The sequence below is a fragment of the Syngnathoides biaculeatus genome, chromosome 14 (genome assembly GCF_019802595.1).
Source record: "Syngnathoides biaculeatus isolate LvHL_M chromosome 14, ASM1980259v1, whole genome shotgun sequence".
NCBI classification, from domain to species: Eukaryota; Metazoa; Chordata; class Actinopteri; order Syngnathiformes; family Syngnathidae; genus Syngnathoides; species Syngnathoides biaculeatus.
Genome location: NC_084653.1, coordinates 13204803 through 13220137, shown reverse-complemented (window position 1 = coordinate 13220137; position 15335 = coordinate 13204803). Strand labels below are relative to the sequence as shown.

At 41.9% G+C, this 15335-nt stretch overlaps 2 protein-coding genes across 2 annotated transcripts in view; both read left to right on the top strand.

Moving 5' to 3' along the window:
• Positions 1–1580: 1580 nt before the first annotated feature.
• On the top strand, positions 1581–2459 carry LOC133512520 (T-box brain protein 1-like). The gene is made up of 2 exons (XM_061842252.1): positions 1581–1605; positions 1715–2459. Exons 1-2 carry the CDS (start codon positions 1581–1583, stop codon positions 2455–2457), a joined length of 768 nt encoding a protein of 255 aa, XP_061698236.1. The 3' UTR covers positions 2458–2459.
• A 41-nt stretch (positions 2460–2500) lies between these two features.
• slc4a10b (solute carrier family 4 member 10b) overlaps positions 2501–15335 on the top strand; it is a 32873-nt gene continuing 20038 nt past the window's right edge. The window contains exons 1-11 of the mRNA XM_061842251.1: positions 2501–2784; positions 3534–3655; positions 3788–3946; positions 4080–4141; positions 5318–6069; positions 6467–6477; positions 7270–7369; positions 8132–8352; positions 8393–8413; positions 14355–14436; positions 14810–14962. Coding sequence (XP_061698235.1) covers positions 2634–2784; positions 3534–3655; positions 3788–3946; positions 4080–4141; positions 5318–6069; positions 6467–6477; positions 7270–7369; positions 8132–8352; positions 8393–8413; positions 14355–14436; positions 14810–14962 — 1834 coding nt within the window. The 5' untranslated portion in view covers positions 2501–2633. The remainder of the gene's footprint in view (positions 2785–3533; positions 3656–3787; positions 3947–4079; positions 4142–5317; positions 6070–6466; positions 6478–7269; positions 7370–8131; positions 8353–8392; positions 8414–14354; positions 14437–14809; positions 14963–15335) is intronic.

The following is a 15335-nucleotide window of genomic DNA, read 5'->3' as shown; positions in this document are numbered from 1 at the left end:
TCTTCCTGTAACCTACTGAGATAACAGGGTTACACAAGTGCACACACCCTCTTATAAATGGGGATGTGGCTGTGTGCTCCTACAATATCAAAACACTTTGGGTATTTTTCTTTATCTTTATCTATATACACTGTACACACACACGTTTGGGCTGCATCAATGACGGTAGGTGCTTGAGCATCACTTAGGGTGTATGTGTGCATTTGGGTCCTATACCTGTGAAAGAGATGGTCCACTGTATTATATTAATGATAATCGAACAAATAGACACATACAGTAAATGTATATAAAAGGTAAGATTTGCATTAGACATTTTATGTATCGGATCTCATTTGGTTGTGCAGAGGTACTTAATAAAATGGCCAGTGAGTGTCCCCTCTGACAAATTCAAAATGACTATCTTTTCTTTCAAATGTGCAGAAATCAACACCCCCCCCCCTTCAATCTGGACAGTTTCCCTTAGCTTTGTGTGACATGTCCCCGATATCGGTGCAGTGCCTCATAACTTCAGCACTCATGAAATATTAAGCAACCACGGGACTCATAAACACATCTTCAGCGGGACGCTGTGATTTCACGCTATAACACAAACATTTTAAGGCATCCAATGCACTAGACTGTCATGGACTGTCTGTCATTTATGTGAATAATAAATCTCCTCATGTCCTCTGCGGACACACTTTGGCACTCACGGTGCATAAATAGGTAAATAACACAGGTAAAATAGCTAAATACTGACATAAATAACCTATTCTTGATAGTAGGAGAGCATAACCCTCTCCAGCCAAATGTAAGAAAACCAAATACAGTGAATACCAGGGATTTGTGGATTTACCTTTTCCTAGAGTTTAAATCTGCACGATTAAATATTCTTTAGATCGATTATTTTATTGGTTATTTAACCCATTACGGCGTAAACAGAAAACAAATGTGTCAATGTTTATTGCAAAATCATGTTTTTCCATGACCGTTGGATAACCAAATATTGTTATTTGGTATGGTGTGATTAAACACAATGACGTAAACAACAAACCTGCATTATCACAGGAGAGGAAGGGATGTAGGCTACTCTCCAACATTTTTGAAAGGCTGAGTTTGAGCGACACTTCTGTGGCTGCTTCAGGTTCATCCACTTATCGATTATAGCTGGTTATTTTTTTATTTATTATTATTATTTTACATAAATTGATTATTAATGATCGACGCGACGCTGAAGGATGGAGAGAATTTGCACAATTTTAAATGAAACCACGGCTGTGAATGATCCATCTATTTTTAAAATAGTTGTTAATGATAATCAAATTGATTATGGATTACTTGTTGAGTAATCAATTAACTTTTATACGTGTCCATTCCAATTTGAGGAAACACCCTCTAATTTGCAATGCCCCCCCCACACCCCACCCCCTGGCCATTGTGTACTTTTTTTTTCAAATTTATTTGTAAGGATTTTTTTTCCCGCTGTTTCCGATCGTCCCAGTCCCTTTTCCCCTCTCCACTTGCCTCAGCTCTTAAAATATGCCTAATTACATTTCAGGCAGCCTCAGCCAATCAGCGTGCTTGTTTCATTAGCGCAAATGATGGCGAGGGAGTTCTCCTCCACGCGTGCACGCTCGTGTCAATTGCTTTAAAGTCATCGTCCCTCCCCCCCCCCCCCCACTCCGTTGGATTCTGGGTGACGTATTCAAATACTATCAAATATATGAATTTATAGATGTATATATTCAAGTTCAGATCTGGCGTCAGAGTGACCCGTCCGGGAAGCGCGTGCACGCGAGCAGAGCACTTTGGGGTTGCAGCGATGGAATGGACGCGCAGTTTGGCTCCCTAATCTCAAACAACGCGGAAAGAAGTTCACCCGTGAAAAAAAGCCCCAGGGAGATGACGAATCAGTCGGAGGCAGACACTTTCCCCGACCCCAAGGACGCGCAAGGGGGCAAACTCTCCCCTCCCGGTGGTGCGCACGGAGACGCCGACGCCCGTCACGGTCACACCCTCCATGGCGCGAGAGCCGGAGACAACTTCTCTCCGTCCGCGCAGCCTCCAGCGTCCGCCTCTGCAGGAGCCATGTTCCCCTACCCGAGCCAGCACGCGGCAGCAGCCGCCGCCGCCGCCGCGCACGCCGCCTTCTCCATCGGCAGCCCCGGCCGCTACGTGGCCCACCACCACCCGGTGCTCGCCAACGGAGCCTACAACGGCCTGCTGAGCAACTCTTCCGCCCAGGGCTACCCGCCGCCGCCGCCACCGCCGCCGCCCCCGCCGCCGGCCGCCGGCTACCAGTACGCGCAGCAGTACGGAGCCGCGTACCAGGGCGGCGCCTTCTACCAGTTCTCCCCGGCGCAGGCTGCCGGGCTGCAGGTGCCCGGCAAGGCGCAGGTGTACTTGTGCAACAGGGCCCTGTGGCTCAAGTTCCACAGGCACCAGACCGAGATGATCATCACCAAGCAGGGACGGTGAGGAAGAGGAGGACTTCATTTCAAATGATTTCTTAGCGATGACAAAAAAACAAACAAAAAAACAAACAAAAAAAAAAACTATAAAACAAAAACACACATTTCTTCACAATTAAACAAACCCCTTTTGATCTTTTTCACCCTTCTTCTCCTGCATGCGTTTCTATCTTTCTTAGGAGAATGTTCCCGTTTCTCAGTTTCAACATTTCAGGCCTGGACCCAATTGCTCACTACAACATTTTTGTGGACGTCATCCTGGCGGATCCAAATCACTGGAGGTTCCAAGGAGGCAAGTGGGTGCCCTGCGGGAAGGCAGACACCAATGTCGTAGGTAAGGTGTAATATCATCTACAATCCTTGTTTTTATTTCACGCCTTTGACGTATTGCACGTAAATTCACCTGTAGGTATCGTATAAAATAAAATGACATAATTCTAAACAGCACTTTGGTCAACGTCTGTTATATGTAAACAATGACTTATTTAACAATAATAAGAATTTTAAAAATGTTAAAAACAGGATGATGAAAAAAATGAGCATTTTTCTCAAGAATTACGTAAAAATGTAACTACGTTTATTTTAATATGCCTTTTGCTTGCATTTAGTCCAAAAATGTAAAAATATCGCGGTCCACATAAATGTACAACAGTGAATTGAAATGTATTAAAGTTGACAAAATATCCAAAGAACACACCCACAGTTTAAAATGTTTTTTTTTAAATTACAACCATTTCTCTTACATTATAGGTCGGATTTGAAGTGTTAAGGTTTTAAATTTGCATGCTAAATAGCACAAATCGATATGTACTCGATTCAAATGAATTGTATTACATTTACATAGTCTTTGAAGAGAAATGTTGTCAGCAGTTTTAATTCAGAGATTGAACATAAACAATGCTGATGTTTGTACTTTACAAAAGAGAATTAACACTCATGATAACTCATTTATCAGTGATAGGAATGACTGCTATAAAAAAAAATATCCAAAAAGAAAATGACAATGTAAATATTCCACAATAAATGTTTTTTTTAATCAATTGCCTACCCATTTTACTACATAAAGATTGATTTTCCCTGCAGGAAATCGCGTTTACATGCACCCTGACTCGCCGAACACCGGTGCGCACTGGATGCGTCAGGAGATCTCTTTTGGCAAATTAAAGCTCACAAACAATAAAGGCGCATCCAACAACACGGCACAGGTAACATTTAAAAACTATAATTGATTACTATTTCATTTGATTTTCCACTATCCACGAATCGTTTCAGACCCGTATTTTATTGTCCTGATGTTTTCAATCCAAACGAGCGCAAAGTTTTGGTCTCCGATCCAGATGGTGGTCCTGCAGTCTCTGCACAAATACCAGCCCAGGCTGCACGTGGTGGAAGTCAACGAGGACGGCACCGAGGACAGCAGCCAGCCGGGAAGAGTGCAGACTTTCACCTTCACCGAAACGCAGTTCATCGCCGTCACCGCCTACCAGAACACTGACGTAATTAATCCTCAAAATATCACCGGCGGAGCCCACACAAATCATCGCGCTGACTTCGTTTGGAATTTATATTGAATGTATTTTAACAATGAAGCCATGCAGGCACTTTACCTTCCCCCTCCCCAACCAACAGATTACTCAACTGAAAATCGACCACAACCCATTTGCAAAAGGATTTCGGGACAACTATGACACGTAAGATTTGCAACTATTATTATTAAAAATACACTATTTTATGGCAGTGTCATTCAGCAGATAAACGCCTCGTCAGCTTCCGTTTATGAAGCCAAAATGTTGCAATCATCATCATTAATGAACTCTAGAGAACCCAAGACATCCAAATCCTCTTTTAAAATTGTGACCCTTGTTGGTTCTCCTGGATTTTCCTCCATAATTACCTCACTGTTATAATTTCAAAATGAGAATCTTGATCTTCTAGTCCCTAAAAGAAAAACAAAATTCGTTTATATCCTTCGTCTGCAGAATATCTCTGCACACTTAATTGAGTGCGATGTCATTGGGTCCAATGCAAGAGCAGCAACCACAATTATAATAACTTTACAAAACACTAGAACACAGTTTTGTTTTTATAAATGCGGATTGTCCTGTTGTGCTTAAGATACTATTTTGACTTCAATTGTGACATTGCGTTGTTGGGACTCAAAATGTTTGTTAGGATGAATGAAAAATGTGCAACGTTTCACACACAGTCACACACACAAAGCCCTTGAGTTTATGATCAGGCCTAAAATCTAAATTTCAATACGAACACGCCATTTCTAAAACAATATATGTTAATGATTATTCGTGATTTACTCGAGCGTCACAAACCCGGGTACATGGGTGTTCCTAATCAAGTGACCAGGGAGTGAGTCTTAAGATATGATGCGACAAATGCTTCCAGGCTAAATAATATTAGCACAATTTGTAATAAAAAAAAACAATAAAATGGGTTGAGAAAAGGAGTGCATGTATGTACCTTATAAATACAAAATATTCTAACCACAAAGTCCGTTTCAAAAATCTTCCTTGATTTAACATCCACAAATATTTTAGAGGAGCTGTTTGTGTGAAGAGGCCTTTTTCGACATATGTGCTAAAAATGCTTGAAGCTAAGTATTTAGTTATATGTTGCATGCTGCAAATTTAAACATAAATATGAAAACAGTACTTCGAATAACTAATATTTTTTTATTTTAAAAAACGATGAATAAAATATGGATATGTTTTATTTTAATTTGACCGAAAACAGTGAAAAAGATTTCTGTATGTAATGCGAAATGATTTGAAAGTCTGTGTGTGTGTGCGTGTGTCGGTGTTCATTAGCTCGCATTCATTTCACATTTTGGCGTGTGCTGGTTTGTTTCCCAGCGTGTACACAGGTTGCGACATCGACCGCCTCACTCCGTCCCCGGGCGAGTCCCCTCGGCCCCGCTACGCCGTGCCCAGCCCCTTCCTTCAGGAGCAGTTCGTCAGCTCCTACGCCAAATCTCGCTTCCACCCCGGCGTGGCGGCGGCGGCGGACCGCGGCGTGCCCCTGGGCAACAGCTTGCAGAGCGACGACCCCCCGGTGGGCAGCCCCCCGCAGCGCTGGTTCGTCTCCCCTGCCAACAACCGACTAGACTTCGCCGAGGCCGCCGACTTCGCCGGTAACGCGGCCACCCTGCTGTCGTACGCCGCGGCCGGAGTCAAGGCGCTCCCCTGCTCCAACCGGGCCCTCGGCTACTACGCGGACCCTTCCGGCTGGGGGGGACGCACCCCTCCGCAGTACTGCGGAAAAGCCAGCTCCGTCTTCCCCTGCTGGCCCTCCAACTCCATCGGGGGGAGGAGCAACTGCCTGGCCGACGAGGGCGACTCGGCCCCCACGCAGAGGTCGCCCGTCGGCTCGGAGGAGCTGGCCAAGGCCAAAGACATGACCTCCGAGTCGAGCTGGATCGAGACGCCGTCGTCCATCAAGTCCATCGACTCCAGCGACTCGGGCATCTTCGAGGCGGTCAAACGGAGGCGGATGTCGCCCTCGTCCACCCCGGTGCCGGACGCCGTGTCCCCCCTGAAGTCGGACCTCCTGAGAGAGGACAAGACCTGCTCCAAGGACATTGGTTACTACAGCTTCTACCCTTCCAGCTAAATCTATCTATCTATCTATCTATCTATCTATCTATCTATCTATCTATCTATCTATCTATCTATCTATCTATCTATCTATCTATCTATCTATCTATCTATCTATCTATCTCTATCTATCTATCTATCTATCTATCTATCTATCTATCTATCTATCTATCTATCTATCTATCTATCTATCTATCTATCTATCTATCTATCTATCTATCTATCTATCTATCTATCTATCTATCTATCTATCTATCTATCTATCTATCTATCTATCTATCTATCCCTCCAGTTGTCCTTCTATCCTACCATTCTTCTGTCCAACTGTCTATCATTCTGTATTGTGATGGTTCACTTTCACTGTTAATAGCTAAAAAGTGTACATTATCCAATATTCAATTCTTACAGCCAGGGCCAATGTAAATAGGAATATAATTTATATATATTAATATTGATTATTGGTGACAGTGATTGGATGTAACCTCCAAATACACACTGTAGTGTTGAAACAAACAAAAAAAAATCTTCTGTCAAGTAGCCTCAAGTGATATTGATTTATCTTAATACTGTATATATACATATTGATGATATGTACATTACATGTTTTTGTGTAGCAAAATGCATATTTTGTACTTTATCCCAAACTGTAGGCTACAAAATGTTGCTGATTTTATGCTGATAACTGCTACATTCACGAAAATGCTTGAAAAGTTTGATGTCTGTAACGTGTTTTTTTAAGAGGGTCTTTTTGTTGTTGTGCAAATATCAGTCTGTTCTAATGTCATAGAAGCAGATTAAAAAATGTTATAAAGTTATGTATCTTTTGTTATATGGTGTTTGAACATAATCACCCTGGATGCATCACCAATTTGACATGGATTATTTTATTTTGTTCTTAATTTATAATTTTGAGCGGCTAGGATATCTCAAAAGTGATCTTTTTCGTTTCCTGTGATGTGCGGCGCCTCCATAAATTTGGCGGAGCACTTTAGAGATATGAAAAAAAATTTAGGACAGGTGTCAAAAAGTGACACTTTTATAATGTCTGCCCTATTTGACACGTGACTTTGAAATTAATTTCATATCACCCAAGTCCAACAGAAAACTGTTATTTTATTTCAATGAAAGTAACATTTTTAACGTGTTTTGAAATCTTAATTTTCAAACAGTTTTTGTTTGAAAGTGATTGTCAATGACCCGTGTTTTTGCAGGTTGACAGCACGGAGAGAAATTTCCAAAAGCAGGCACCAGATGGCGATACCCGCTCGGATGCTGCTGCAGTTTTCTCCACTGCATGGACCACAGAAACAGGTCAGTCCAGGGTCAGGCAATTGGACTACACGTTCATTGGGATTCATACATTTGTAGAAATGTGAGGATTAAGACTTGTGTCAGTGGGGTGTTCTGAGGTTCATGATGGTTGATGCTCGCCTGCTAACTACCATTGGCGTTTAACTTGCTTTCACATTTGCAAACTTAAGAGGTACGTTAGAACTTTCATTTAAGCAAGGTTCTGATTGGCCTTTGTACAAATGATCCGCTGAGAACTCGAGTCGGCTAAATACAGTTTTTGTCATTTTCACACAAGATGGCCTCACCTGCGAAACCAGGCTGCAGAAAGATCCCAGAAAGTGACATTCAGAGACATATAAAAGACTCAAGAAGTAAGTAGTGCTTCAAATTGGGGGAAAGCCTATCAACATTAGTATGGATTAACTGTTTTATCATCTTAACTATGAAACATTGATGGTTTTTGTAGCACATTGGATTTAGAACATTATTGCTCTTAAGCTCCTTTTCGGTCCTAATCACAGTTGGTTTCTTTTTGAGGAGATACTAACCTGTATTTAAAATGATGATGAGGGTACATGCAGTACAATCCCAGTCCAAAATTATTACATTTGGGAAAATGTTGCCAAGTTCTCTGTGGCTCAAATGAATTGTAATTCCGTTCGAACAAATGTGATGTCCCTCTCTACAGACAATGGGAGCCTAAATCTAATAAAATGAAATGGAATAAAAAGTAAATCTAGAATTTTGGACTGATTTTTTTTTTTAAAACCATGAATGAAGGGAAAAAAATAAATAGTCAAGATGAACACGTGACTGACTTGGGATTTCTCTCTCACTTGCTAATGTTCCATTCACTGGATTACTCCCTTGCTGGGCTCATCATCATCCTCATACTCATCCTCATCATCTCCTCCATCACCACCCACGACACCACACGACACTGCAGAATGGACACGCAGGACCAGGGCGTACACATGGAGCCACTGCTACCCACGGTAAGGATTTCAACATTTCTCTGGATCCAAACTGGAATTGACAGACAGCGTTGTAAGTGACAATGAGGTGAAATGGTGACTCTTTAATCAAAACTAGCGTGACAGGGCAGAACCGCCCATTTGCCAGGAAAATAGAGATGCAAAGCTAATTAATTGGAAGAGAATCTGGACTTTGCTTTTGTGCTATTTAATCAATAAAGTACAATTAAGTATGCCTTCATTGTTTTCACCGAGTCACGAAAACCCTCACCACTTGTACTTCTGCTCTATTATTGTATTACCAGTATATATAATTATAAGATATTCCATCGTTTGTATCACATCGAGATCTGTACAGGGGCTGCCCACAAGGTGGTGCTGTTTTTCCTTTTGTAAGGTATTTTTTTTATGTCTAATACAGAGCTCTCGTCCCATCAATCCGTTTTCCCGTGACCCTTATCCTCAGGCGGGTCGCAGGGACTACTGGAGTCCACCCCATTTATCTTTGGGCCAATCTCAGGGGATATATTAACAAACAACCGTTCGTACTCACGTTCACATCTATGTGCAATTTTGTCCTCAACTTACTCTACATTTTTTTGGGGATGTGGGAGGAAACCGGAGTGCTTGGAGAACATGGAAGCTCCACACAGGTGGGGCCGGGATTTGAACCCCGGTCCTCAGAACTGTGAGGCGGATGTGCTAACCAGTTGATCACAGTTCCACTGTTTTGGTTTATTTTCAAAGTTATTGCGTATTGGTAAATGTGTGTGTTTATATTCACACACACACACACACACACACACAACACACACACACACACACACACACACACACACACACACACACACACACACACACACACACACACACACACACACACACACAGACACACACACACACACACACACACACACACACACACACACACACACACACACACACACACACACACGCACGATACAGAAAAACAACATTTTACAGTTAATCCAAGAAAAATAAACATGAAAAGCAATGTTGTCTGGAATGCCTTCCTAAAAAACATGCTTTTAACCTACTTTTTAAAGCTTTTTAAAGTTCAAAATATAAATATGGCATGTTAGGAAAACAAATGCCAGGCAAAAAGACTTCCTGCAAAAAACAAAAAACAACATTTTTTTTTGCATTGGCATACATGTTCCATTAAATTATATTAACTGTACATCTCTAACGGATAAACAAGTGTGATATAAAAATGTATATAGTTCCTAATGACCACCATGGTTCCATCTAGTTCATGAACTCGCGCTCAGTCCAGTATCATCATTTTGTTGAGATTTGTTGTCAGCAGTTTACATCCAAGCCCCCCCCCATTTAGCCCAAGGCTTTAAGCGCCTGGCTTTTTGCCTCCAGAGCCTCTCTGTTCTGCTCTGGAGCTGTGAGTGTGTGTGTTTTAGCTGCTTACAGTGAAAACGTTTGGTGATGTCAGGAAAAAGTATAAGACACTGAAAATACAGTAAGTGTGTATTCATGTGCGTCTGTAGTTTTGCCCACCAAACATGTCATCCAAAAAATGTGAAATTAAAATCAAATCCAGTTAAAATGTACTCTTTTCAAAATGTAAAAAACCAATGGTAAAATTTATATCTCTTGTAGGTCATCTCTTTCATTGGCTTTTCTGTTGGCCATAGAAGTTTAGAGAGTACGATTGCTGCCATGTTTTACCACTTCTATTCTAGAGATTTCAAAGTATAACACAATGGAACTTAATTTGTTTGGCTTTAGAACTAAACAAAAAAATCTATAAATGATCTGGCCGGTGTATCATTTTTAAAATTCAGATATCTGTGAGCAGTCTGCTCGGAGAGTCGTGTCTTGCGAGACAAGTGACCTGACCGAAGAGTTCTTCAAAATAAGAGTTGTCATTTCGCCAATCTCTTGCTTTGAAAAGAAAAAAAAAAGAAATTATAAATGATGTATGGCAGCAACTATTTCAATGCCACAATTCAGAACCATGGAGCAGTTGAAATTTTATTTTAAAACGCATCAAGCTGTTTAATGCCACTTCACATTTTATTTAATTATATTTTTAATGTTTTTATAAAGGACAAGCACATTACAAAATATTTTTTTTTGTCACGGATTAATGGCATTTCCATTAAATTCAATCGTGAAACATGAGTTTATAAATAAACTCAAATAAAATTTGAATGAATTTCATGAGGGCAGCACGGTGGTTCAGCTGGTAAAGCGCTGGCCTCACAGTTCTGAGGACTTGGGTTCAATCCTGCACCCGCCTTTGTGGTGTTTGGATCTTCTCCCCGTGCCTGCGTGGGTTTTCTCTGACCACTCCAGTTTCCTCCCACATCCCAAAAACATGGAACGTGAATTGGACACTCTAAATTGCCTCTAGGTGTGATTGTAAGTGCGGCTGTTTGTCTCGATGTGCCCTGCGATTGGCTGGCAACCAGTTCAGGGTGTACGCGGCCTCCTGCCTGTTGACAGCGGGGATAGGCTCCAGCACTCCCCACGAACCTCGTGAGGATAAGGGGAAACGAAAATGAATGGATGGATTAATTTCATGGCGCATCAGTGATTATGAGATCTGCCTCACAGTTCTGAGGACTGGGGTTCAAATCCCAGTGCTGCCTGTCTGGAGTTTACATGCGTGGGTTTTCTCCGGGTACTCCGCTCTCCTCCCATATCCCAAAGACATGCGTGATACGTTGATTGAAGATTCTAAATTGCCTGCAGGTGTGAATGGTTGTTTGTTTATATTGTACGTGTCCAGCAATTGGCTGGCGACCAGCTCAGGGTGCACAGCGTCTCTCGCACGAAGATAGCAAGGATGGGCTCCAGCACGCCTGCGACACTTGTTAGGAGAAACGGCTTGGAGAATGGATTGACAGAAATTGTATAGCTTTGTCCGGTTTCGTTTTTATTTCCACTTTTCTGAAAGAAAAGCTTCACACTTTTTGGTAAAGTTGTGTGAACAAACTATCAAATCTAAAAAACAGGTTAGGTTGGACCTGTTTTTGGGTGAAATTTTCATTTGGGCTGTAACAGCAATCATGTAAACCTGTATAGAGTATGTAAATAATCTGCCAAAAAAAAGGCTGTGAAAGCTGTCAGACTGCTCCAGTTCTATAGGAGCGACGTTCAAGGACGAGCTGCGTCTTGGGCTGCGTTCGCGTCCATTGCCCCGAATGTGGCTCCGCCATCTGGAGGCAGGCCATCCCAGTGTGTGCCACATCCTGTGATGTCATGTAATCTGTGGGGGTTTGCCAGCACTTTGACAACATTTTGTCACTCTTAGTTTTAGTCGCCCAACCTTGTTTGGTGCCAGTTATCCCATTTGGACAGTTGAAATGTCCTCGTGTCTCTTTTGGTCTGTTTTCGCTGGATTAAAACACAAGCTTTGTACCCGGTGTTAGTGTGTTGCTGTGCGGATTTGTTTTTTGTTTTTTGTATTTACAGTGAAGAAAATAAGTATCTGAACCCCGTACTATATTGCAAATTTCCCCACTTAGAAATCATGGAGGGGTCTGAAATTTTCATCGTAGGTGCATATCCACTGTGAGAGAGATCATCTAAAAAATAAAATCCAGAAATCACAATGTATGATTTTTTCATGATTTATTTGTGTGATACACCTGAAAATAAGTATTTGAACACTTGAGAAAACCAATGTTAATATTTGGTATTAATTTTGGTATTTTGGTATTTTGGTACTTTGGTTAATATTTGATTGCCTTTGTTTGCAATCACAGAGGTCAAACGTTTCCTGTAGTTGTTCACCAGGTTTGCAAACACTGAAGGTGGGATTTTGGCCCACTCCTCCACACATATCTTCTCTAGATCAGACAGGTTTCTGGGCTGTCGCTGAGAAACACGGAGTTTCATCTCCCTCCAAAGATTTTCTATTGGGTTTAGGTCTGGAGACTGGCTAGGGAACGTCTGAACCTTGATATGCTTCTTATGAAGCCACTCCTTGGTTTTCCTGGCTGTGTGTTTCGGGTCATTGTCATGTTGAAAGACCCAGCCATAAACCATCTTCAATGCTCTGACTGAGGGAAAGAGGTTGTTCCCCAAAATCTCACAATACATGGCCGCGGTCATTCTCTCCTTATTACAGTACAGTCGTCCTGTCCCATGTGCAGAAAACACCCCCAAAGCATGATGCTACCACCCCCATGCTTCACAGTAGGGATGGTGTTCTTTGGATGGAACGCATCATTCGTCTTCCTCCAAACACAGTTAATGGACTTATGACCAAAAAGTTCTATTTTGGTCTCACCTGACCACAAAACTTTCTCCCATGACTCCTCTGTATAATCCAAATGGTGATTGGCAAACTTAAGACGGGCTTGACATGTGCTGGTTTAAGCAGGGGAACCTTCTGTGCCATGCATGATTTCAAACCATAACGTCTTAGTGTATTACCAACGGTCACCTTGGAAACGGTGGTCCCAGCGCTTTTCAGGTCATTGACCAAGTACTGTTGTGTAGTCCTGGGCTGATTCCTGACCTTTCTAAGGCTCATTGAGACGCCACGAGATGATATCTTGCATGGAGCTCCACTTCAATTGAGATTGACCTTCATTTTTAGCTTCTTCCATTTTCTAATGATTGCTCCAACAGTGGACCTTTTTTCATCAAGCTGCTTAGCAATTTCTCCGGAGCCCTTTCCAGCCGTGTGGAGTTGTACAATTTTGTCTCTGGTGTCTTTGGGCAGCTCTTTGGTCTTGGCCATGTTACAAGTTTGATTCTTACTGATTGTATGGGGTGGAGAGGTGTCTTTATGGAGCTAACAACCTCACACAGGTGGATCTGATTCAGGATAATACATGGAGTGGAGGTGGACTTTTAAAGGCGGACTAACAGCTCTTTCGGGGTCAGAATTCTCGCTGATAGACAGGTGTTCAAATACTTATTTGCAGCTGTATCACACAAATAAAATGTTAAAAAAATCATAAATTGTGATGTTTGAATTTTTCTTTTTAGATGATCTCTCTCACAGTGGACATGCACCTATGATGAAAATTTCAGGCCCCTCCATAATTTCCAATTATGGAGGGTTACACTTGCAATATAGAATGGTGTTGAAATACTTATTTTCTTTACTCTATATTGGTCTGTCACTTGGAAACAATTCACGTGTCAAGACTTGTAGCGACACGTATTCTGATATAACAATTTTCACAGTGACATATTCTTTGTCCTCCGTGAAGAACGACTAATATTGCTGTAGCTCACTGAGGGATGTGAGTCTCCATGTACTGTATATCCATATGTCTGTGTTACGGTGTCTTGTGTACAGATTGATGCCATTTCCATTCATTACAATCGGAGAAGCTGACTTGAGATGTGTTTCTAAGTTGCAAGGATATTTAGGAACGTAAAACTAGCATTTCAAGGCACCCCGGTATTCAGATTTGAGCATTCTAAAGTCCTGCCGTACTCCAGCATTGACACGTCGCTGCAAAGAAATGGAGCTAATATGCGTGCTGTATTTCAAAAACAAGTACAAGCAGTTTAATCTGTCTATGCACTATGTAATGTGTATTTATACACAGATTAACGTTGAACTGTCCAGACCGGCAGGCGACAGCAGCTTTTAAAAAAAAAAGTTCATTATGGAAATGCCTGGATAGTCAGCTGGAGGTCAAGATGGCTTGTGTAAGGGGAGGAGGCGAGGTGGGGGTGGACACCCAGCAGGCTTTAAGGATTAAAAAACCCTTCTGTATTAAGTGCTTTGAATGTGTGCGAGGTTGCATTGATGATGAACAGATAGGAAGTGTGAAGAAAATGCCCTCGGGACATTTGCGTGCCTTGCTTGGTTTTTCAGTCCAATGACCTCCACTCCCAAAGTTATTTCCGCTGGTGTACTGATTGCACAGCTTGATGACTTGGTTTAGGAATTAAACTCTTTAGTTCCCACACACTTCAGACAGTGTTTGGTAAACAATTGTAGCCTAATCTCTTTTTGCTAATCATGATTAAAAATCAATTTCCTGTCATGATTTCGTTCATCAATGTGTGAATGACAGAGAAGTGACGATGAAGCTGTGGTGGATAGAGGAGGAACGCGCTCGGAGCAAAGCACCAACTTTGAGCAGGAAGATCTTGAAGGTAGCACAAAACACAATCACAACAATATAATGAGAATTATGCTCAGTTGTGAGCTGCTCATGCAACAAATGCTCCTTGTTGTTATTGTGGATACTTAAAGTCTGTGCGTATGTACACTATATGGTAATAGTAAAACTTGCTTGCAAAACATGGACAGACATACTGTATATTCTATTATTATATTGATAGCTCCAACAGTGCACTTAATCTAAATGCTCAGGAATGAGCAGAAATCCTACACACACACAAACACACGCGCTCACGCACACGCACGCACGCATGCGCGCATACGCACGCACGCAAGCACGCATGTACGCATGCACGCATGCACGCACACACCATCATCCTAAACTTTCCGTAACCGTGTCTTCAGGCCACAGGACTCTGTACATCGGGGTTCACGTTCCTTTGGGCAGCACCAGAAACCGGAGCCATCGCAGGCACCGTCACCATGGTAACAAACGCAAACGGAGGAGCAGGGAGCGGGCCCTCCCACTGGTGGAAGGAAGAGAGTCTCCTATCTATGGTGCGACCAGATATTATTTGGACTGGAGTTAGTGGGTTTGCACTGATAGATGTACTTTTTGACTAAAATATTGGGACGCAGCTCTTAATTTAAATTAATCAAAGTAATAATAATAATCTTCCTCTTTTCCACATGGTGTGTTGTTTGGACCCGTTAGGGGTCGCCAAAGTGTCTCATCACAAATGAACGCATATTTGTTTGGCACATTTTTTACACCTGATGCTCTTCCTGACGCAACGCCTCAATAAACACATTATTATATTTTACTACCACAATTACCACTACTACTACCACAATTACCACTACTACTACCACAATTACCACTACTACTACCACAAATAGTAAAAATAAAGAATAGATCAATGATACTATT